Source organism: Tripterygium wilfordii, chromosome 8 (genome assembly GCF_013401445.1).
Source record: "Tripterygium wilfordii isolate XIE 37 chromosome 8, ASM1340144v1, whole genome shotgun sequence".
In the NCBI taxonomy this organism is placed as follows: domain Eukaryota; kingdom Viridiplantae; phylum Streptophyta; class Magnoliopsida; order Celastrales; family Celastraceae; genus Tripterygium; species Tripterygium wilfordii.
In genome coordinates this window covers 1,655,556-1,678,316 of record NC_052239.1, presented here as the reverse complement: position 1 = coordinate 1,678,316, position 22,761 = coordinate 1,655,556, and the positions used below count along the sequence as shown (strand labels likewise).

General features: G+C 38.5%; 6 protein-coding genes and 1 non-coding gene across 9 annotated transcripts; 6 read left to right on the top strand and 1 right to left on the bottom strand.

Annotated features, from left to right (window-relative positions):
- The first annotated feature begins 736 nt into the window (after positions 1 to 736).
- Positions 737 to 2,373, top strand: LOC120004209 (xyloglucan endotransglucosylase/hydrolase protein 2-like). The gene is made up of 4 exons (XM_038853479.1): positions 737 to 920; positions 1,189 to 1,289; positions 1,390 to 1,580; positions 1,827 to 2,373. Exons 1-4 carry the CDS (start codon positions 737 to 739, stop codon positions 2,209 to 2,211), a joined length of 861 nt encoding a protein of 286 aa, XP_038709407.1. The 3' UTR covers positions 2,212 to 2,373.
- A 141-nt stretch (positions 2,374 to 2,514) lies between these two features.
- LOC120003275 (nuclear transcription factor Y subunit C-1-like) lies at positions 2,515 to 4,967 on the bottom strand. The gene is made up of 2 exons (XM_038852187.1): positions 4,210 to 4,967; positions 2,515 to 2,763 (listed from the first exon to the last, which is right to left on the bottom strand). Exons 1-2 carry the CDS (start codon positions 4,878 to 4,880, stop codon positions 2,760 to 2,762), a joined length of 675 nt encoding a protein of 224 aa, XP_038708115.1. The 5' UTR covers positions 4,881 to 4,967; the 3' UTR covers positions 2,515 to 2,759.
- Positions 4,968 to 5,712: 745 nt separating this feature from the next.
- Positions 5,713 to 5,794, top strand: TRNAS-UGA. Its single transcript has one exon. It is a non-coding gene; the product is annotated as a tRNA-Ser (tRNA).
- Positions 5,795 to 5,801: 7 nt separating this feature from the next.
- On the top strand, positions 5,802 to 8,222 carry LOC120003680 (mediator of RNA polymerase II transcription subunit 30-like). The gene is made up of 3 exons (XM_038852699.1): positions 5,802 to 6,330; positions 7,188 to 7,289; positions 7,571 to 8,222. The coding sequence occupies exons 1-3, from the start codon at positions 5,932 to 5,934 to the stop codon at positions 7,667 to 7,669; spliced, it is 600 nt and encodes a 199-aa protein (XP_038708627.1). The 5' UTR covers positions 5,802 to 5,931; the 3' UTR covers positions 7,670 to 8,222.
- Positions 8,223 to 9,172: 950 nt separating this feature from the next.
- On the top strand, positions 9,173 to 9,838 carry LOC120003679. Its single transcript, XM_038852698.1, has one exon. The coding sequence runs from the start codon at positions 9,483 to 9,485 to the stop codon at positions 9,690 to 9,692; it is 210 nt and encodes a 69-aa protein (XP_038708626.1). The 5' UTR covers positions 9,173 to 9,482; the 3' UTR covers positions 9,693 to 9,838.
- Positions 9,839 to 10,725: 887 nt separating this feature from the next.
- On the top strand, positions 10,726 to 13,875 carry LOC120003223 (gamma carbonic anhydrase-like 2, mitochondrial). The gene is made up of 2 exons (XM_038852109.1): positions 10,726 to 11,209; positions 13,282 to 13,875. Exons 1-2 carry the CDS (start codon positions 10,813 to 10,815, stop codon positions 13,656 to 13,658), a joined length of 774 nt encoding a protein of 257 aa, XP_038708037.1. The 5' UTR covers positions 10,726 to 10,812; the 3' UTR covers positions 13,659 to 13,875.
- Positions 13,876 to 16,165: 2,290 nt separating this feature from the next.
- On the top strand, positions 16,166 to 19,489 carry LOC120003408 (SUMO-activating enzyme subunit 1B-1-like). Of its 3 annotated transcripts, none has more exons than XM_038852385.1 (11): positions 16,166 to 16,282; positions 16,387 to 16,482; positions 16,634 to 16,685; positions 16,768 to 16,963; positions 17,131 to 17,210; positions 17,334 to 17,450; positions 17,851 to 17,901; positions 18,225 to 18,291; positions 18,762 to 18,865; positions 18,956 to 19,060; positions 19,155 to 19,489. In XM_038852385.1, exons 2-11 carry the CDS (start codon positions 16,400 to 16,402, stop codon positions 19,269 to 19,271), a joined length of 972 nt encoding a protein of 323 aa, XP_038708313.1. In that variant the 5' UTR covers positions 16,166 to 16,282; positions 16,387 to 16,399; the 3' UTR covers positions 19,272 to 19,489. The 3 variants fall into 3 exon arrangements, with proteins under 3 accessions (XP_038708313.1, XP_038708315.1, XP_038708314.1); XM_038852387.1 differs by having other exon boundaries at positions 16,178 to 16,282; positions 16,392 to 16,482; XM_038852386.1 differs by having other exon boundaries at positions 16,262 to 16,306.
- Positions 19,490 to 22,761: the final 3,272 nt, after the last annotated feature.

The window sequence follows — 22,761 nt, the reverse complement described above, 5'->3', positions numbered from 1 at the left end:
GATGTATTTATTGTCTTTTATATTTTCTTTTGTGTTTCATGAATTTTTGCATGGTTGTTGCACATTTGATTGCTTTATTTCTTGCTGATGTGGAATAAATAAATATTAACTTAATCTGACAAAAAATAGGATGTTAACACGTGGTTTGTTGTGAGTCAATATTTTCTCTTACATTTTCTATCAGTTTCAGTGTTACATTGATGTATTAGATAGAAGATATATATTGAAAAATGAACAAAAAAATAATCCTTATGTGAAGATATTTAATCAATGAGAAATGAAATAATATTAAAAAACGGCAATATTGTCGAAATTAGGTGTTTTCAAAAAGGCATTATACATATTTAATTAAAAATAGCTAAGAATTTCCAATCCTTATTGAACATTCCTCTTTTCTTGGGAGGAAAAGATAATTCTTTATTTATTTAGGGAGGAATACAACTTTCTTTATAGATTTCAAAAATTCCACTACCAAACATCGTTGACAAAAGAAAAAACCATTTTTTTCCTAAAAAGTTAGATTCCGTGAATCAAACAAACCATAACTGAAAAAAAATAATAAAACAGTCAACGCAGGATCATATCCTGGTGGTATGCCTACTATATTTCTGTAAATGCATGGGGGCTACGTTAAATGGCCGTCGTCATCTGCATATAAAATTATAAATACAGCAGATGTAGCATTAGCTTGGATCACATCCTTTTGTTTAGCCTTGACATTGGATTATCAAGAAGAATGGCTAATTATTTTACTCTTCAATGTCTTCTTCTTGCCTCCTTTCTCCTAATTGTTACATGCCCACATGAAGGCTCAGCCGCTGTTAGCTTCAATGACAATTACTACATCACCTGGGGAAACAATCATGCTCAACTTCTCAACCAAGGAACAGAACTTCAACTTACATTGGATCAAACTTCTGGTAATTCTCCCTCTCCATGCACACTAATTAATAAGTTAATTTAATTGAAAAATAATTCAGTATGATAGGGATCCCAGCAGTTGGTATCGCAGTTATCTTAGTCGCTGAGTTGAATGCACAAGATTTCATGTACATCATGTCGGACTCGTTGAGCCCACGAATTCACTTGGATCCTGTGCGTCCAACTCAACAGCTGAGATCTTTATTATTTTCGAAAATAATTAGTGTATAATCCTTTCTGATTAACTATTTTGTGTACTTCGATTAGGGGCCGGATTTGAGTCAAAGGCGATGTTCGGGTCGGGTTCTTTCACCATGAGACTGAAAATACCAGCAAAAAAATCTTCTGGAGTTGTTACAGCCTTCTATGTAAGTATCAATCAATTTAGTTTAATTACAGTTGTTGCATTTACATGGTTGGAAATTAATCAAACCAAGAGTACTGTTTGTTAATTATGGTTGATGACAGTTGATTTCCAAGACGGCAATTCACGATGAGATCGACTTTGAGTTCCTGGGACACAATGGAGCTCCTTACACATTACAAACAAATGTGTTCTCCAACAATGTAGGAGGCAGAGAGCAAAAGATTAGACTTTGGTTCGATCCTACAATAGATTACCATTCTTACACTATTCTATGGAATAGCCACCAGATCGTGTAAGCATTAAAGCATCGAAAAATGATAAACATCTCAGCTGTTTGGTATCTCAGTTATCCCAACGGTTATGTTGGCCGCAATGAATTCATGGGTTCCACATGATCCCTCATGATACACATGAAATCATGTGCGTAATTGGGATGCCAACGCTGCTGGGATCTCTATCATTACTGTTAAAGCATAAACTCGTGAATTCTCGCCATCAGTGCATACGTTTTTGACATCATTGTTTGGACAATTAACAGGTTATTTGTGGACAATATTCCGATCAGAGTGTTTAAGAACAAGGCAGATATTGGAGTGAGTTACCCATCACAACCAATGCACGTAACGGGGAGCCTATGGAATGGCACCTGGGCTGCTGGCGGGATCCCGATCGAATGGAGTCAAGCTCCCTTCCAAGCTTACTTTCAAGGATTCACTGTCACTGCCTGCCCATTACAAGACTACAGGCAACGTCAACTGTGTTATAACCCAAATTTATGGTGGAACAGAAGGAATTACTGGCAGCTAAATCGCCAACAACAAGCATTGTTGGAACGAACAAGGAAGAGTGTCTTGACTTACGACTATTGCACCGATAAGTCCAGGTACCCTCGGCAGCCTCCAGAGTGCCTATACAACCAGTAAAAGAATGGCATTCTAGCATGATCGATCAATCATTTTCATTTCATTGATACATTCAATTCAAACAACATTACAACAATACAGAAAATAAATATGATTACATGATTGACAAACAGATAGATTACGTCTTTGTCAGTCATGTAAACATATAGCTTGAATTTCAATTGATTAGCGCACATTTTCTTGTCTTCTATTTATGGCCAGAAAAACTCGAAAGGCCTACTGTCATTCACATTATCTTGCAAAGAAACAATATAAACATCTGATATGCCTAATGGCAATGGAGGATTGGTAAAACCATTACCATAAAACAAAATGGATCATAAAATCCAGAGCTGGATATAATTAGATAAGTCACGGCAGCAATTGTTCAGCTGCATCAAATCAAGTTAATAGCTTTCTAATGAGGTAATTACATTCATAATGATCTTTCATAAAAAAAATAGCAGATAAATGCATTCATTAATCACAAAGAAAAGAAAATCCCCTATTAGCATCGGTAAGCTCCAATGCCTTCAGCTGCATCCTGGGCTTAATACTCAGACAGTTGCTTAGCTGCAAAATGCACAGCCAAATGTCCGAAAGAATCAAGAGCAGACAAAGAAAGATAACAACAGCTATTACACGATGAAATGGCTGACATAATGAACAGAGATGACTTGAAGACAAGGAAAAACAGAAAACAAAATATATATAATGATAATAGAAAACATAATGAAAATCAGCAAATTTTCATTCAGAAGTAACTTTCTGGAATTGTAAAAATACAATCTTAATTTTGAAATACTAAGGGCTGCTTAGATACTCTGAATGTACACTAGATTACTAATTAGGGCCTTAAAGGACAGAAAGGGGCCTTTTAGTATCCAGGATTTTTTTTTGAATGGAAAAGAACTTTATTCAAAAGGCACCAAGGAGGTGCATCAAGGTTACAAGGAGGCAATACAGATTTCCTCAAGAAGATTGTTACAGGAACACTGAAGGTTTAAAGCAGAACAAGTATTATCAGTAAGAACAGCCACAGTCAAAGGTACCCAAAACTTTTTATTCTCGCATGTCTTAGATACATCTCCAACTTTTCCTTCACTTCCAAATGAAAGATCTAAGCTACAAGTCTTCTGCAGCTCTGCTACTCTTTCTGCTCTTTTGGTAACAGAAAGGAGCTGAAGAACATCTATATATATCCATATATCCTACAGTTTGGGTGAATGGACAAAGTACCATATTTCTAGAAGGCACATGGCATGTAATGATATAAAATTGACAACAAGTACGTTCCGTAAACGGAGTTATGAACAACATAGTTTCTACCACCACGCATTTCTGGTCTCACCTAAGGAAGAAAATCTCAGATGCAAACAATATTTGAGACTAAAGCCCCTTCAACTTCTTCAGATTTGTAGTCAAATGTCAAACATGAATACTATTTGCTATTAGAAGGGTGGATTCTGTTTCAAACGCAAAATCCTTCATCAACTACGTCCAGGATGGTGGGCCAAACAATAGACAGTGCACGGAAAAATGTCACTTCTAGAGAAGTTAAACATCATTCATCATTGTGTAGAAAACAATGTCATTGCTCTTGTCAGGGGCTTTCGCAATATAGATCTTTTCATTGTTAGCAGAGGCGTTCCTGTCATATACAGCTATACCTCAACAAAAATAAGCAAACAAGACCACTCTCTGATAAACAAACAGTTAAAATTTAAACCATCTGATAAATGGAACCTACGAGGATACCTCATATCAGAACCCTAATCAGGAACAAAGTTTTTTGTGCAGTACTCCTACAAATTTTAGATAACGCAGGACCAAACATGAAAGATTATATTAAGGATGAGCAATCAAGATACAAAATTTGAATACCCCACAAATTAATTAAGAAAAAAAAAACATATATTTTAGCTTCTTTCAAGGAAATCTTCAAATCCCTAATCTACCAATATTCATAAAGAACCTATAATAACAAATATGAAAATAAAAAAAAATCACAAAACATACCCTTGTCCGTCGAGATTGCCTTGCCCGCTGCTGCCTCCACTACCATAGGAAGTATCCTCAGCCGCTGCTGCGGTCTGCCACACGCTCTGCCAGGCCTGAGAGGGAGGCTGGACATAGACACTGGGGTCCATAGCTGGCCTACCAATCATCATGCCGCCCGGGGGAGGCGGCCCGGCGGGCTGTCCCATTGGAGGATAGTAATATGGGACGCCGCTTGCGGTGGCCCCAACCATGGCGCTAATACCAGCAGTCTCGTCCTTGATCTCGTCGTGGGGCACAATATCAACAAGGAAATCGAAGATATCAGTGCGGGTAATTGCAGCGGCGATGTCGTTCTTCTGGAGAGTGCGGCGCTTATTCTCCTCGGCGTGAAGCCAAGAACGGATTGTGAGCTCGAGAATGAAGAGCTCGCATGCCTTGGCGAAGAGAATCGGTGCCTCCGCCGAAATCATGCGGACATCCTCATCAGCCTTCATGATCTTCTTGATGCGAGCCAAAGGGAGCTGGTGATTTTTGAAGTCATTCACGTGCTCGATCTCCTGCCTCTGATAAGACCAGAACATCTGGAGCTGCTGCTGTTGCTGCTGCAGCAGGTGGTGGTAGGGAGTGGCAGCCGGTGCCGCCGGAGCTGGGTACGCCGCGGAAGATTGCGCTTGCTGGTTGTTCTCCATGTCTTTGGCAGTTTTTATTCGGAATTTGATTTGATTGGGTGTGTGTGATTGACGATGAAGATCTCTTGGTGACAAATGGTGCGGTGGAGATGAAGGATTTAGAATTAAGTTAAATATTGTTGGCGTCCGTGCGGTTGATTTTTTCATTTTTCCTATTTTTGGAATTGTATGGCTTTGATTCCCCACAAAAAAGTCCACCCTCGCTTATCCTACACCCCAAACCTACCCCACCAACCTTTTTTGTTTATTTATTTGTCAATTAAACAAATACTATTCCACTTTAATTAATTTAAATTAATTGAAGATTCTATATTGTTACTTTCCATAATCATGTTGATGTACTCAGTAACTCAATAAAAGTATTTAGTCTGTCAGGTTTATCTCGAGATAAGATTATTTGAGTACATCTCGGTGTTACTATTATGAAATGACGTTTGAGGACGAATTCAATTTTAAAATTACCAACACTCTAACAACAAATATTAGTAAACTAATTGGCCCAAGTTCATTTATCAAGTTAATTAGCATGATTGGGCTAAGGGCCCAATCCAACCCAATGTTTTTTTTCTTTTGAGAAGGGTTTAAGCCCAACGATACATTCCATGATAACAAAGTTATATCTAACATTGTGATAGTTTAAAACATTATAAATTAAAGTCAAGGAAAGTAGACACCAAGATTCAAGAATAACAAAAAAACAGCAAACAAGAATCGGATAACATTGTCCCGAGATGAAGCTGACTAAACAACAAACCGAAAACACAACACATTTGAACGTTTCTTTAGCTAACAATTAAGAAGAAAATTATGGGCGTTGGTCAACGACATAAACGTCGGTATGTCCGAGTGGTTAAGGAGACAGACTTGAAATCTGTTGGGCTACGCCCGCGCAGGTTCAAGTCCTGCTGCCGACGATCCAAAATTTTCATTTTTCTCATAATTTTTTTAATTTTTTTATTTCTGCCAATAAAAGGAATACAGACTACAGAGGACTGCATCGGTGATCAGATCATCTTTCTACTCCGGTGCTGCCATTCCACCGAAATCAGGAATGGAAGCCGAAGATACGCCAACTAGTGCCGGACCGCCTCCCAAAACGTCACAAGAGCTAGCACTGGAGGGCCAAAAGCACCTAGAAGACACTATAGAGGCGGCCTACCAGATACTCTCTTCCATGAACGACGAGCTCTGCAACCCCGCCTTATGGTCCACGACTTCTTCTTCTACTACTTCTGCTCCCACTACAGTCACTACCAACGGCCCCTCCCCACTCACGTCCAACGGCGTGCTTAATAACGGAGATGCTGCCTCTGATTCTACACATCACATGGAAACGGGTGGCACCGCTGGCGGAAGTGGCAATGGAACTCTCGATGAGGCTCGCCTTCGGTATAAAACCTCTGTCGCAGCCCTTCGAGCTGTTCTCATTGCAATTCCCGATTCTCGAAAGGTAAAATTCGTAACCCTAGTTGGTTTTTTTTTCCTTGTTTCTATTGCATTCCGCGAATTCATGGATAAGTTCGATGCCTGCCAAATCAAACGCAAATTAAGCTTTTACTCTTCTAAAATTTCATGGAGATTTGAATACGTAAGCCATGATCGCTATTTTCTGGCATGGATTGGATATATAGATAGCTCAGGGATTGTTAAAGGTTTTAGAACTGAATTATGTTCAGTTAAGTGACCTAGTAACAATCTTAGTTGAAAGAGTTGCCAAATATTAGTATGAAGATTGGGCATTCCTGTGATCACAAAACTGGAAGAAAAGAAGAAATTGCTTGGAGAAGTTTCTAGAGTCAAGATTCAAGAAGTTCTTTTTCAGCTTCTGAGCATGTGCTTTGAATTGCATACCCCATTGAACATTTTATCTGGAGAACTTGCAAATTGGTACCTGCAAGGCTTAACTCAATTAAGCTTCCATATGGGAGAAAAATTATCCAACTCAACAAAGTTATCTCTTATCTTTTATTCGTGAGAAGGATTGGTTTTTCCGATACCAGTGATTTGGAAGCTAATTGCTTTCTAGCTCTCATGTTGTATTCTTTTTACATGGATCTCTTATTGTGACTTTCCATGGCGCTGTGTCTTTGATTTCTGTGTGTAGCTGTGTTTGAACTGATATGTTACATGGTTAAACTTTATCTTGAAATATTTGTAAAATAATGTGGACTATTGTCCCACTATTTGTGAAGTTATAGTCATTACCTGTGAGGTCTTGGCATCAAGACGTCCATGTCGGATAAAATATTTTTCTAAGTTGTTGAGATTTGAGAAAGCTAACACAGTTTTTTCTCCTTGATAATATAGGCGAAATCTTTTGAAACGGGTTCAACTGCCAGTGATTCAGCATCCCCAGAAGATCAATCTGAACTTGAGATGTTAGAAGAGCAAGCCTCTAAATTATGGAAGGTAAATTGGTAATTTACCAATTCATGCAGTTTTTCTTTTCTTTTTTCATTCCTGGAACGGTAATTACAAAATCCACTTTGTGAGTATTCAAGGGTACATTGTCAAGGCATTAGTCAATGATTGTACAGCCACCTGATTGGATTACCAGAAAGAACTTACAGGAACCATAAATGCCATGGGAAATTTACTTTCTCAATAATACAGTCTTCAAGAGAAGACCTTGTGTGGATTTCTGCAATATCCTCATTTATGATTCCTCATACTTTTGTTTTCTAACGTAGGAACTTGCGAACAAGAACAAGCATGTTAAGCTTCTCATAGATCAACTACGAGATCTCATTACTGACATATCCACATGGCAAAGCCCTTGCTCCGTCTGAAGTTCAGATAGATATTGTTGCCTTGGAAAAGTGGAGCCCAAGAACAGAGGAGGCTTTTAGACCCGACATAGGCTCGGTAAATAAGCTTTTCTTGACATTAATTTCTTTGTGAAGCTTCAATAATTGTTTGTTGTAGATTTGCAGCCAAATATTGGGAGATATCTAGTCTAATTTGAGAAATCTAGTTGTTAGAACACTTGAGTTCTGTGTTCTGATATGTTTCCACATTATGGGCAAGTAACTCGGCAAACGATGCTCCAGAGAGAACCTTGATTTATATTGACTTTATATCAAAGATGTGATCGTACAAGTCTGTGTTTGGATGAGAAGACAGCTTTGACTTTGAGTCACCCCCCCCCCCCCCCCCCCCAAAGCCCTCTTCTTTTGGTGCTTTCACTCCCATTATGCTTTAGTGTTTCTCAGGAGTGTTTTCTATCTCCCCTTCCTCCCACCCCGCCTGACAACCATGTTGGTGTGGCTGAATTTCTATCTTCAAATGCTTTTTTGGGATATTTTACACAATTCTTCTACGTTCAAATGATTTGTTGCATTATAACATCTTCTTAATTTGGAAATCTGAAGCACTTATGGGAATGTGTTGAATTGAATGTGCTGATATGAGAAATTGAAGAGTTTTATTCATTATGGTGAAATTATATAGTACACATTGCAGAACTATGAATTGCAAGTTTATGCATTTTAGTGTGATATGATTCCCATAACAATGAAAACGCTGAAAGTTGCACTTACCAGGTTATATCTGCTGTAGCATATATGCACACAGCTCATCTGCAAACTGCTGTCTAGGTGCCTAGGTGGGCAGCAGATTCAAATGACATGCCAGTTGAAACTTTCTGTTTTCCTTTTTCACACTTTCAAATACTGATGGCAGGCATTACTATTATTTTCATGTAAGTTCGCTATATAAATGAATGATATTAAAACCCCTGGATAGAGGCAGAATCGCACTAATTGCGAACAGAGGATCTAGTTGTGGGAGATGATCTCATGTCTACAATGGCAGATTGATTCATCTGCTCCCAACTTGATGGCCTCTTTACTTGCTCTAATGAACCTGCTAACAGCACCCCGCATATTGTCATCACACTCATTTTTTTGCTCATCTCGGCTGGGAAGCTGCTTGAGAAATGGAACTGCTGGGAGTTGAGTCACCTCGCACTGAAACTCCGATAGCTCGCATTCTTCATTTGCTTCCGAGCTCCTCAATGGTGCTACGTCTGGTAAGGTCACTGCAATAAACCAACTGATTCATTTTTATCTAGTCTCTTTCTTGCATCTTTCTACCTTCAAAGAGTAAAAGTTGAAGTTGAATCTATCTACTAAAGGATTCATCCACATAATTGTTAAAAAGAAGAAGAAAAAACCCCTTAAATAAAAATGAGAGCTCTAGAAGGAAAAGCTATGAAAGATACCTTTAATCCTACAATATTATAAGGGGTGAAAATGATGTCGTCTTAGAGCCTTAAACCCCATTATAATTCCATGCCTATGTTGCAAAGTCGGATGCCATCTCTTTATGAGCAAGAAATCTTTCATTGCGTGGGAATCATGCACTAATGAATATATATAAAATCCTGTGATACATTTCTTGAGAGAACAGAAACGAACTGTTTTGAGAATATATGCTAAGCCTAGCCTTGCTGCAATCACAAGTCAGCCTGTGATCAGTCATAGTTAGTACAAAGTGAGCAGTAGAGTAATATATAAAGAATACACACAGACTCCTTCATATATGTCACTCTGAATTGATTTGGAGTTTGGTGTTTGGGTTATAAGTTGAAGGAAGCAGAAGATGTTGGATTGGGGACCCATTCTAATAGGGCTATTATTATTCATACTACTCTCACCAGGGCTGTTGTTCCAGTTACCCGGCAACACCCACCGCATGGAACTGGGCGGCTTCACCACCAACGGGAAGGCCATCGTTGTTCACACCCTCATCTTTTTCGTTCTCTTCACCATTCTCATCTTGGCCCTCGGCATCCACATTTACTCTGGCTGACTTACATTTTTGTGTTCCTGACAATGCCTTCCTAAATTTTCATGTTCAAAGTAATTTCTTGGTCAGTTCAGTATGGTATTCTTTTAATCAGAGAGGTTGGTTGTTTTTTTTATTGATTGAATATTACATGCCAAATTGGGATATAATAGTTTCTTTGGTTCTCTTCTTGTTTTACTATTTGGCCTTCTTTTAAGGAGTGAATCTTGTTTCTTTATACAAGGCAAGGCCCAATTTCTGGACCATTTAAAATCTCCTGAATTTATCAACCCAATCCTTGGGCGTTAAAAATTGGACAATATTGTTTGAATTTAGACTAGTAACACTTTTTTCGTTTTGAACCAGACCATACTGGTTCCATGACTTTATATTCCTAGACTTAACACCAGTTCATACTAGTTTAAGCTAATTAAGTACATTTGTTACTAGTTTTGAAATTTGACCTATTATATTCTATACTTCATGTCTTTCCACAAATGATGTAAGACAAAAGACTTAACTCCATTATCACTGGGTATCTCGTCCAACATCACCAAATTTGACACTACATAAACTTATAACTCGCGAGTCGGGTGCTAAAAAAAACCCCAAGCTAATTAACGAAGATAATAACCCAATATGGGTATACCCATAAAAACAACAAATAAAAAGAAACAAAACTTATGGTTAGAAATAAAAATTGCACCAAACAAAATGGAGTCCTGGTTTTTTGGGCTAATTGCTAAAAGCTTGCTGGGCCTTAAGAATGGCGAAAAAGTGTTTGAGATGGGCCGGATATGCTAAATAACACATATATTTCCATAAATAAATAAATAAAATTGCATTTATCTTTGGCAGCTCCACGGGATGGCCGATGGTGTACATAAATGGATCTTAATATATCAATACAGGCTGAACTCAGGTATCCAAAAGGCCAAGCTACACATGTATGGGCCTGAAATTGTTTGGACTAAAATTTTAGTCCTGGTTCAGCCCATATATCCATGTGCCTATTTATGGCCCAGTAATAGCTTGCGGTCTGTCTGGCCGACTTCCTTCGCCCCCATTCCCTCTCTGTTGGGATCGAAGTTCCAAATTCCAATACACTGACCTCGTAGCTCTGTGACTCTGTCGCTGCCTGAAAATGACGACTGTAGCTCGCATCTCCAGAAGGGCTTTCGCGAATGCACTCTCGCAGCACCACCACAACGTTATTCACCGCTCTCTTGCAACCGCTGCGGCTGCCGTTCAGGCAATAGACGAGCCTCAAAAAAAGGCGATAACGCCATCCCTGGATCGAGTGAAGTGGGACTACAGAGGGCAGAGACAGATAATTCCCTTGGGCCAATGGCTTCCTAAGATCGCCGTGGATGCTTACGTAGCCCCCAACGTTGTCCTGGCCGGGCAGGTCACGGTGTGGGACGCAGCTTCTGTCTGGAGCGGGTCGGTCCTCCGTGGCGATCTTAACAAGATCTCTGTCGGTTTCTCCTCCAACGTTCAAGAACGCTGCGTGATTCACGCTGCCTGGTCATCACCCACAGGTTCTGATATTTTCAGCTTTTGATTGTTAGGGTTTAATCTTTTAGTGCTGTGTTGGCTTGGCTTGCTGATGAAATATGAGATATCTTGTTCCGGGCTTATTGATGTTTAACTATCATAGTAATTTAATTTGGATGACTGTGCTAGTTTTACATTTTGAGTAAAATGAAATGAAGCGGGTCACCTGATGTGATTAGGGATTGTTCAATGGATGCAACAACATAGATTATGATTCGAGGAAACTTGAATTGGATTGTTCAGTACCAGGAACCATGGATTGAATATTTGAATTGCATTACCTTTAAGGAATACGCGAGTAGTAACTGCGTTGCATCACAGGCTAGTGTGTTCAATTGATGCTCAATCAATATAGACTCTTGGACTTGCATTGGGTTAATGGTATCTGGTCTTTGGTTGGTCTCATCGGTGCATTATGATTTATGAAGTTTTGGTTTGTTAGTCTAGAGACCACAGGATTTGATTCACTATGCTATACTTATAAACAAGGATTTCGTTGTCTGGTTCAGGTTTTCTATGCTAGTTTACAGATATCAAGTTATCAACATTGTTTCCATCGAAAGCTCATTATTCATTCTTCTATGTTTGTCAAAAGGGAGTATGAAAAAAGAGAGAGAAGAGTTGGGGGGATATCAATTCCGTGCATTTCCATCAAATGCTTGTGGTTGATATGTGTCAGTTTACTCACTGAAATTGCTACTAAAAAACTTGGTTCAGCACTTCAGCTTGTATTTGTACAGAGTTTGATTTTGTCTGTGATATACTTGAAGTTAAGCTATCATCTTATCAGTGATTTAATTCAGGCTGCATTAATTGAACAGGGTTTGAAAATTCATGCTTAGGCTATGCTTGCTTAGGAAGCTTGGTTTGCGGTGGTTGGGAATGGGAGAGTTTGGGAGGGTTCCTATAGAAAAATATTTAAATTTCTATTGGAACCTTCCCGAACCCTACCCTCCCCAATCACTGTGAACCCTCCTCCCAATCTTAAGTGTAACTCTTACAACTAAATTAACTAATGGTATGAGGAATTAGGCCATTTTGAGTGCTATACAGCTTTAGTAAAAATGCTCTCTTTACTTTTTTGGCTGCATCCCTCCTTTATTTTTTATGCGTCGTCTGGATACTTCGTGATTGCATCGAATCTTAAGCTTTTACTTTTCCCTAGCAATACAAGATTTGGTGTGAAGACTTGGCTATTTTACATTCAAAAGCAACATTAGAGACCTATGCCTATGCTTTGTTTTTTCAACAATCAACATTGAAACCTCATGCCAGCTTCATATTTGTTGCATTTATGGAGTTAATGGCCTTAGCTTATGTATTATGTTTGCTAACACATCTTGTCCGATTTTTTGTCTTAGTAGATTGTTTTATTTAATGTATAATTGACAGTCTAGAATTCCAAAATTCAGCTGGTAATTATTTGCCATGTTTCTTTAACCTCTGTTGCTTACCTTCTTTTTCTCTACTAGTCATGGTTCCATATACTGTATGTTATCTTCCTTCATTCGTGTCTTTTGTCAAAAGAGAGGGATTTGAAAAACTATGTCAGGGCAGTATCAATACTTGACTTGCCAGCACCCTTGAGGTTGGTTAAGTTTGTCTGAGCTCTTGTTCTGAGAACTGTATTGATCTGATTTAGTTCACTTTGCTGAGTGTATAACTGGTGCTGAAGTGAATAAGTGATTATTTACTAAAACAAGCCCATCAGCTGGGTTGGTTTGGTTTGGTTTGTTAACCAACCAAAACTTATAGTCCTATTACCATGGTCAGTTCAATCTGTTACATTTGTGCATTCAGAGATTGAAACCAGTAGTATGTAAAATAAAGGCCAGTGAATGTGGATTTCATGCCTAATACCAGGCTTTAAAACCAAGGGGGCTCATGTGTTCAAAAGTTTTTATGTTGCATTCAAGAAAGTTTTTATGCCACATATGTTTTTCCTCACCTCTTGGTTGTGCAATAAAATTTTGAGAATTCAATCAGTAACTTCTTAGTATAAGCCCCACGGGGGAGTTTGAGTTAAATTTATGTTCAAGTTCCTTCCAATTTTCAGGGTTGCCGGCAGAGACATTGATCGAGCGGTATGTGACAATTGGTGCAAACTGTCTCTTGCGTTCCTGCACCATTGAGCCAGAGTGTATTATTGGGCAGCGTTCCATACTTATGGAAGGCTCTTTGGTGGAGACACGCTCAATCCTTGAAGCTGGGTCCGTGGTTCCCCCGGGAAGGAGAATTCCAACTGGTGAACTTTGGGCAGGAAATCCAGCAAAATTTGTCAGGGCTCTGACCAATGATGAGATCTTAGAAATCCCTAAACTTGCCGTTGCTGTAACTGATTTGAGCCGAAGCTATTACTCAGAGTTTCTTCCTTACTCCACAGTCTATTTAGAGGTCGAGAAGTTCAAGAAATCATTGGGGATTTCTATTTGATTATTTTGTTGTGATGTTCAAATGTACGTATCAGTTGGTTGGATCTTACCTCTCAAGGAAAGAAATAAATGGCTCTGGAGTCTGGAACATGAGTAAGCTTGTGTTTCTTATTCTGTAATTGATTTCACTTGTTGCTGAAAGAACTTTTTTGTTAGTGTAATCAAATGAACTATATAGTAGTGCTGCCGCACTCACTATGAGATCTTCATGGTTCATACATCCCCTGGAAAACATTTCTTATTTTATGCATTGAACCCAATCCAAGTGATTGGGATCTGATAGTTTCTTTGATCAGGGTTATGGTTGGATTTTTCATATTATTTTCTTTCGACGGTTCACGGTACGGACTGGATTTAAGAGAATCGTATTCTCTGGGTTTGGCAACTCATGGATTTTGAAGGGCCTGCTTCTTTTCTTGCTGGATCAACATACCTAAGAGATCCTTAGTGTGCAAAAAATTAGACAAGCAATTAGGTATGTGGTCATTGGACGGTGAATCTATGGTTTTTTTTTCCTGTATCTTTTGAGTGGAGAGAACAGGCTATTCATCTGGATGGTCTATTAAAAACATGGAGCTTTCAGTGACGCTAATTGTGACGATTTTAAACCCTTTTCAACAACCCCAGGTTACGATCACCAACAAACGTACAATAACAGATCAATTGACCAAATTTTTTTGTGTCAAGTTGTTGCCAATCATCGTCATCTCCACAGAACATTCTTTACCCTGAACTCAACGGTCCACGCACTCAGAAATTTCTCATCCGACAACAAGATAAGTTGTGCCAAAATGGCAAAACTCATTCTCATCCAGCGACGAGATAAGTTGTGCCAAAATGGCAAAATTCAACACGTGGTTACAAAGGTATTAAGGGTATTGTTGTCAATGAGAATCGAACCCAGGACCTTCTTAATCTTTGATTCCGAGAGATTCATCACTAAATTATAACCCAAGTAGTCCCCGCCTAATTCCTTACCTTACATTCCCTATTATTTCACACACAAAAAAAGAGGATATCAAAATATCAATACTAGTTGAAAATTTCTTTATTATCATAATAAAATTGGCGTTAATTAAGATTGCTATTCACAATTTGATTGCAGAATCTATGGGATTTTTGTCAATTAGTGAACTGTTGTGGACAATAACAGTATACATAAGAAAGTAAGAGTGTGGGAAATGGGACCTTTTTCTGGGTGCAATAGGCCAATGTCATCAACCACTAGGCGTATGGAAATGGAATACCCCTCATTATAAATTTTAAATCAATTTTCAAACTTCTATTTTCTGACATCTCAACCATTCTATTCTCTTGCCAATCCCTTGTCCATTTGTCCCCCTACTTTCCTCTTCTTTCTCCTGAAGAAAACTTGCTTGTCTACCAGTTCCAGAGAGTCGTATGGCCGGGGATTGATCGATTTTCTGTGTTTGGGTAAGTTGAAAGGAAGCTGTGGAGATGTTGGAATGGCTCAATCAAATAAAATCTCCCAAAGAACATAATTGGGTCCTTTCATTTGATTGAGCCGTGCCAATATCAGATTAATTTACTTTTCAGCTAATTAATTATGAATCTCTTCTGTATCTTCTTATGAATACTGCAACCAATGATTCTTATAATCTCCAAGCAGAGCATACATATTTCACAAATTTAAACTCAGTTTGTTTTCATAACTTTTTCATTAGCGTTGAAAATCAATCAAACCGTTCTACCAAACGAGCCCAATAAGAGAAACTCTAACCTTCCTTATGACATGCTATGGATAGCTTCCTGATCCTTTTCGGGTAGTTCATGTATTTTATTGATTTTCAAAATCGTCACTCCAAGATCAAACCTCTATTGCATCGCAGAATTTTGTTCAATAGAGAAATACACAAGAAGTGATTTGGCCGGCCATTAAAATTCAAACATTATTCATAGCTATGAGAAGAAAATTGACATAAAAAAAAAAAAAAGTATTTAGAGCTGAGTTCTATGCATGCCCCCTTCATCTGTTGAAATTCCCAGACCAAATGCAAGTTCTTGGAACTCCATCCATTCAAGCTTTGAACTTTTGAGGCTTTCAGCCTTTCAGTCAATTACTCAAAGCCTATGATACCTAGACTCTTCACTCTTCACTTCACCATGCCGCACCGACATACCCGGACTCTTCACTTTATCTTACCTCTCTCTGTGACAACTTTCAATTTGAAGAACTGGACACTCTGATATGTACCTATATCCGATACCCGTACCCGAATCCAGGTATCATAGCTCAAAAATAATGCAATTTTGTGGGCCAAGAAAGGAACGAAGGGCGCCCAGACCAGGAAGAGCCAAAAAATTATACCACGAGCCAAGAAAGGAACGAAGGCCCAGGTTGGGCCGAAGAAATTATAAATCAAGCCCACTTCAAATAATCTTTAGTGGCCTAAATAGGTATAATGGGCCTCAATTAGTTAGAAGGGAGCCCAGACAAAGTCCATGAATAGTAGAATTTTACAGCCCAATATGAGACCTTTGACGAGTCCAAATTTTACTGGATTTTCGAACGTTATTCGTTTCGTACTTTCGTTATTTGCAACTGGAGCTCGTCTCCGAATCTTCCGTTTCACGTCTTTTCTAAGCAACTCCATTGAATTGAAGGTAGTCTCCGCTCAGTTGACATCAGTTAGAGCTTTTGATTTTTCAATATTTTCTTCTCTGTCATTTTTTGTCAGATTTCCAGCAATTAATCATTATCTATATAGGTTAGGGTTAAATATGGACGGAGAGGAGTTGACGGAGCAGGAGACTGCTTTGTACGATCGCCAAATTAGGGTTTGGGGAGCTGATGCTCAACGAAGGTATCTATTCTTTTGTATTATCTTTTTATGTTTCATTCGATTTCATAGAATATGCGAGTTGAAGAATTTTTGAGCGAGGCTTTAATTGTAGTCTAGTGGTTTGATTTGCATTTGCTGTATTTAACTTGATTTCGCGAAATTTCTGCTGTAGACTGAGCAAATCTCATATACTAGTCTGTGGAATGAAAGGGACTGTTGCCGAGGTAAGTTTCTGTGCATGGAGTTTTTGTTTTCTCATCAATTTTTTTACCTAATTTATGTGTGTAAATAAATTTCGCTGTGCAGTTCTGCAAGAACATTGTACTAGCTGGGGTGGGGAGTGTAACATTGGTGGATGATCGGGTAGTGACTGAAGAAGCATTGTCTGCAAATTTCTTGATTCCTCCAGATGAGAGTGTGTATGGTGGTAGAACTGTAGCTGAAATTTGTGGTGATTCCTTGAGAGAGTTCAATCCAATGGTCTCCGTTTCAGTACAGAAAGGTTTATCCATATACTGCCAACATTGTTCTTGCAATATTTTTACTGACTTGTTCGTAAATGCTGTGGATTCAGTATTTCAGTTTGTGAAGTTCATGGAGTCTAGATGGATACGTTACTAAGTTAATTAAGAAATTATGTATAACAAACTTTGGATACTTGTGTTACAGGTGACATTTCAAGCTTTGGTGGAGATTTCTTTGACAAGTTCAATGTTGTAGTAATCAGTTGCTGCTCTGCTGGGACAAAAGTGATAAGCATGCCCTATCTTCCTAATGGATTAGTTGTATAGCCTAGATGATAGGCTTTTAAGTATGTTTTTCCTTGTATTTTATTAATGTGATTTTTTTGGTACTGTATATTTCAATTGCAGAAATTGATCAATGATAAATGCCGGAAGTTGTCGAAGCGTGTGGCTTTCTATACAGTTGACTGCAGGGATTCTTGCGGTGAAATATTTGTTGATCTGCAGAGTTATAAATATTCAAAGGCATCTCCACTTCTTTATTTCTCATAATCTATTATTATCTGTTTTATAAGTTTTTTGGTTTCTTTTACATATCTTAGGAACCTCTTATCATATATGAGGACTATTTGTGTAAGATGAACTTCTCATGAACAATGAATGCTGGTATTCTCATTTCTAATGAATGGGGGAAGTTTTGTTTAATGATATAAGGGACACTAAGTATTGTAAGATTGGTGACTAAAGTTTTTGTTAGAAGGTGTAATATGGATTAGAGCTTAAAAATAGTAACATTGTTTCCTTTCATGCTTTATATAGCCACTTGAGCCTTTACTTTGCTTTTCTCTTTACAACGCCGGAATATCATGCTTAGTTGACAAAGGCAGTAACTGTATATCTTTTCTTTTCGTTTCTTTTTTGACAGAAAAAGCTTGGTGAAACTGTTGAATGCGAAATACAATATCCACGTTTAGAGGTATGTTGTTTACAGGATGTGTACAGTATTCACAACCATTGATGCTCATCCCTTCCATATGCTGGTGATTTAATGTCATAACTTGCTAAATAACTTTTGAATTGGTTTAGCTAAGAATGAGCTGTATATTTTCTACAATTTCAGTACAAATTCCTTTTACCATGTACTTCAGATTGCTTGCACCCTTTGAGGATTGGCAAATTCAATTCTTTAAAAGTAAATTGTGCTGGCATTATTATGTAAATTACATTGGACGCGACTCACTGGTGATGTCATGTGTATCATGACTTTGGTCACTGATGTCATGATCCTTTTCTTTGCAGGATGCAATTTCAGTACCTTGGAAGGTGCTTCCCAAGAAAGTGTCTAAGCTTTACTTTGCTATGAGAGGTGCGATGAATTATTCAGCAATTGCTTTTTTAGATGAACAGAAAAGTTGAAATAAAAAGAAAATAAGCAAATAATGTGAAAGTAATTTTAGTTTGTCAAGAAAAGTAATTCTTTACTGGTGGTAATTTGAAGAGCAACTCATATGCGCCCATTGATAATTGTCCAGGTCAAATGTTGTGAATCTGCAGGATTAGATCATTGTCTTTTGTGTGTGTATGTGTGCCACTGTATGTGCCTTTCCCAGCAGTTTTATGTGCTAATTCTGAATTTATCTAATGTGACTGGCATTTCTGAACTTCTCTTGGACAATAGAAAGGCTATACTTGGCAATTTGGCATCTTTCTGTGACAAACTGTCAATATTTTACCTTTCACTCAACTGACATTTTGATAAGAATGCTAGCTTAATTAGGCGCACAACAATCCACATGTTGAAGAAATGACTTGGAGCTTTTCCTGGTCTTTATGCAGTGATAGAAAGTTTTGAAGAAGCAGAAGGGAGAAAAGCAGGAGAGATTACAATTGGAGATCTCCCGGCTCTTTTGAAGCTGAGAAAGGAAATCTGTGAGACACAGGTAGTTTGCAAGGACTTCGCTTGTTGATTTCAATAGGCATGTTTCATGTTTGTGCATCTCCTAACACTTGCAATTCTATGTTGCTGGCAGTCGCTCAACGAATCTCATGTTCCTAGTATTCTACTTGAACGACTAGTTATGGGTGCAAGAGAATTTCCTCCAGCTTGTGCCGTCATCGGGGGAATCCTTGGACAGGTTTCATTTCTTTCATTTCCACCACTTTTCAGTACCAATATCTGAATTTTTCATGAATGTCTAATAAGCTATGGTTGACTATTTTACTCTTTAGGAGGTTATAAAAGCAATATCAGGCAAAGGTGATCCCCTGAAGAATTTCTTTTTCTTCGATGCTATGGATGGGAAAGGCATAATAGAGGACATATCGAACGAACCCCCGAACAAGTAGCTCTGATGGGTTGATTTAATGAGGTATTTGTAGTATTCATTGTTCTATGTCCTCGCATGAAACAATCATCTTGATGGAATTGTGGGGAAATTAAATCCATAGCCCATGAAAATTAATGCCAATCATGGACCCTTAAAAAGTATTTGCTTTGTTAGATTTAATTTCCACTGTCCTGAGAACAATTCTTGGCCATGAATATGCACAATCGCGTTGCGCTCTGTTAGTGTTTTTTTTTTTGTGATTTCTTATTTGCATATGTTGGGATTAGGGGTGGTAAAACTCTGTCCGATCCGGATGACTAAATTTGTCCAACCTGTATTAAATCAAGTTTGGACATAAGTTATGTGTCTGAAATCCGGATCTAAACATAGTAATTTTGTCTGATTTACTTGTTCGGATCCTAATCTTGATTAGGTTATTGTTTGGTTTACTTGTATGGATTTAAATTAATCTGGGTTTAGTCCAATTAAGTATGTCTGAAATTCAATCTGAGTTAGGGTCCGGACATGTAAATATTTTCTAAACTCGTGATGATGTCTGACTTGGAACCGATTTTTTGCCAAGTTGGGATGGCCTTATGTAGCCAACCAGGATTGTTGCCAGCAAGTAATAAGAACCCATTTGTGCCATAAAATTTTTTTTAAAATAATAATAATAAGTTGAATAGCGTCGGAAGTAAAACTGCAGTGAAAAAGTCTAAAATTTAATAGAGTAAAGGGATGAGAGGTAATTAAGATTCGTGTTAATCATTAGAGGCTTAAAAATCGGATTTTTGAAAAAAAAGGCAGAATAATAAAGCTAATTAGAACGTGGTTGGTTCTTATCCCGCTATAATCTCACCCTCTAATTCATATTCAAAAAAAAACTAAATCCCCTCCTCTCTGTCTCTCTCTATTCCACCTTTATTCAAAAACTCCACTAGATAAACTCATGATGGAATGCAAAAAGAAGAATATACATGAAGACCCCACCATGGAAAAAAAAGAAGAAGATCGAAGAAAACCAAAAGAAACTGAATATAAGGCACTGCATCAGCAGTTCATGGACCTGGAACTAGAATGGGATTCCATTAAATGTTTCAAAACCATGCCCAAGATCTTTCCTTCATCCCCAACAACAAACTCAAGCTGTGTGGTTGAAAGTCTTCAACTTCTAGACAACTCCCCTGGAACCCTTATGTCTTCTTTGCAGCAGAAAAGATCCCCATCATCAGAGAGGGAATGGAAAGTGAGGAACAATGACTTGGCAATTGAGGAGATATTGAGAGATAGAAGGGCAGCCATTGAGAGTGGCAAATTGAAGGCAAGGCGGCTTTTTGATTCCCTGGAGAGCGCAACTGAGATTGGTTTACAGGTTTTGGTTCAAGAGAGTGAAGTTAGGTCAGTAATGTCTTATGAGTCTGATGACGATGATGAGATTGAAAACAATGGAGCTCTGGAGAGAATAACCCAAGTTTTCCCTCCTCCTTCTTGTTCATCGTTGTCATCTTCTTCCAAGTTTGGGGGTGAGCTCGAGGAGGGAGGGGAATTGGTGATGAAAGGAGAGAATGTGATCACAAGTATTGAAGATAGGAGAGGAGATGTAGATGATAGGGGTGGGGGGAGACATAGAAGATGGAGTGTGGTGATTGATTGGCTTCTAATTGTCTGCGCAGTTGGTATTATCTCAATGAAGATCGTTAATGGATGCCAGGATCACAAAGAGGTGTCTTCTTTAGTCCCAACATAATCTTCCTCTTAAACATTTTAGATATATCTTTAAATGATTTAGTGCTCTTGTTGGTATGTGTATGATCGATATGTTTCTCTATTGGAGGTCTTCCATTTTACAATCTTCAAGCATAGAGGATCTTCCTCTTAAACATTTTAAATTGATTTTAAATGGTTCAGAAGTGCTACGGATCCCGGGAATTGGGATCCCATCACATACATATTAAATTGTGTACATACCTCAATAATTGAAATAACTGGATCTTTTATCTTTTTCGTAAATGGTTTACTGCTCTTGTTGGCATGTGTAATGTTCGATATGTTTCCCCATCGTCCATGGTATGTGGCACCGTGCACTGTGTTTTTGTTTTGGAACCACGCACTGATATTTACTGGGTTCTAGCTACGGTTTGGTTGAACTTGGGCTTGGGTTTTGCTGGGTCTGCCCTAGATTTTGACTAGCTGGACTTATTTAATTGGGCTTGTATGTCCAATTATCTGGATCTGATGGCCCATGGGCTTAACGCCAAATGGGTTCTGCTGGCATCCCGAAAGCCCATCCATGATTGTACTTTTTTTAAGACAGAGAGAGATGTTGGAAAAGCCCTAAATAACCTAAAGGAGAGTTGAGGAAGAATCTCAAAGATTTTGTTTGGCTGAACCAATTTCTCTGACTGAAAGGAATTATTTGCAATTGGTGGGCACACAGACACAAGGATGCGTCCCATCGCTCGTCCTTGTAGTCTTACCAAGTACCTTTGAATTCCGAGAGGCAGAAGGCATGCATGTGTCTGTGGGACTCCGTCCCTTTAATTAAAGCCATTCCTGATCCTGTTTCACAGGACTGGGTCGGGTCGGGTCGGGTCGGGTGCATATTCTAGGATATACTATTATGTTTACGTGGGGACCCAAAGGGACAGAATCACATGCATCAGCATGGCTAATGGCTTTATCAAAATAATATTCCCATCATATGCTATGCTTTTCTCGGACACTTGATCCTTTTCAACATCCATATCATTCCTACTGTATGATGGCTTTTGAGCCATTGCCTTCTGTTTGGTCGTGGGTACATTAGGACATATTGCCTCATTAACCCATCACACACCCATTTTTATATATGGCAATTATATATATATTGATACCGTATGATTCGACACTAGTTGACCTATAGTGTGCGCTGAATATTGATACATTGTTGAGTAATCCACGGTACCCACTTCGAGTATACTGAGGATAAGTCTAGGTAATAGCCTCATGGGCCAATTACAATTTTAGAGCATGTTCCCTTTGTGTATGCGTTATCTAGGGTTTGGAAAGGAAAGAAACAGAGAGACCGGAGGAAAATCTATATTCTGTTTAAAAATTCAGTCCAAACACTATAAATTAATATTGTCTGTTTTAGGACAAATGCATGCATGATTTAGTTCTTCTTGAGCTATTGTCATTGATTACTAGATCTAGAAAACGCATTGATTCTGTGAGAGGAATTAGAACTTTGCTTATACATGACTTGGTTAGTGGGTCTGGCATGCAAAATGTCTATATAATTTCAGTAAAACCATCAAAAAAGGAACAATAAATGCTTTGGAGAATACGTTAACCCATGAATATTTGTCCTTGTTATATTAACCAAACATTTGGTGGCATTAGATTAATCCATCCCCACCTGCCCCTCACGTGGGAAACAAAGGCAACGAAAAATTGGAATTATTTAAAGGGCCAAATTAGTGGATGGTCTAAGGCTTTCCACTTGGTCCATAGGCCCAAAACATGAGGCT

Bases quoted from the DNA above. Each gene is read 5' to 3' on its own strand.
- LOC120004209 (XM_038853479.1), top strand. From the start codon at position 737: ATGGCTAATTATTTTACTCTTCAATGTCTTCTTCTTGCCTCCTTTCTC. The intron at 921-1,188 runs GTAATTCTCCCT...TACTTCGATTAG, and splicing joins TACATTGGATCAAACTTCTG to GGGCCGGATTTGAGTCAAAG. The intron at 1,290-1,389 runs GTAAGTATCAAT...GGTTGATGACAG, and splicing joins GAGTTGTTACAGCCTTCTAT to TTGATTTCCAAGACGGCAAT.
- LOC120003275 (XM_038852187.1), bottom strand. From the start codon at position 4,880: ATGGAGAACAACCAGCAAGCGCAATCTTCCGCGGCGTACCCAGCTCCG.
- LOC120003408 (XM_038852385.1), top strand. From the start codon at position 16,400: ATGGACGGAGAGGAGTTGACGGAGCAGGAGACTGCTTTGTACGATCGC. The intron at 17,451-17,850 runs GCATCTCCACTT...CTTTTTTGACAG, and splicing joins AGAGTTATAAATATTCAAAG to AAAAAGCTTGGTGAAACTGT. The intron at 19,061-19,154 runs GTTTCATTTCTT...TTTACTCTTTAG, and splicing joins TCGGGGGAATCCTTGGACAG to GAGGTTATAAAAGCAATATC.
- LOC120003680 (XM_038852699.1), top strand. From the start codon at position 5,932: ATGGAAGCCGAAGATACGCCAACTAGTGCCGGACCGCCTCCCAAAACG. The intron at 6,331-7,187 runs GTAAAATTCGTA...TTGATAATATAG, and splicing joins CAATTCCCGATTCTCGAAAG to GCGAAATCTTTTGAAACGGG. The intron at 7,290-7,570 runs GTAAATTGGTAA...TTTCTAACGTAG, and splicing joins AAGCCTCTAAATTATGGAAG to GAACTTGCGAACAAGAACAA.
- LOC120003679 (XM_038852698.1), top strand. From the start codon at position 9,483: ATGTTGGATTGGGGACCCATTCTAATAGGGCTATTATTATTCATACTA.
- LOC120003223 (XM_038852109.1), top strand. From the start codon at position 10,813: ATGACGACTGTAGCTCGCATCTCCAGAAGGGCTTTCGCGAATGCACTC. The intron at 11,210-13,281 runs GTTCTGATATTT...TCCAATTTTCAG, and splicing joins TGCCTGGTCATCACCCACAG to GGTTGCCGGCAGAGACATTG.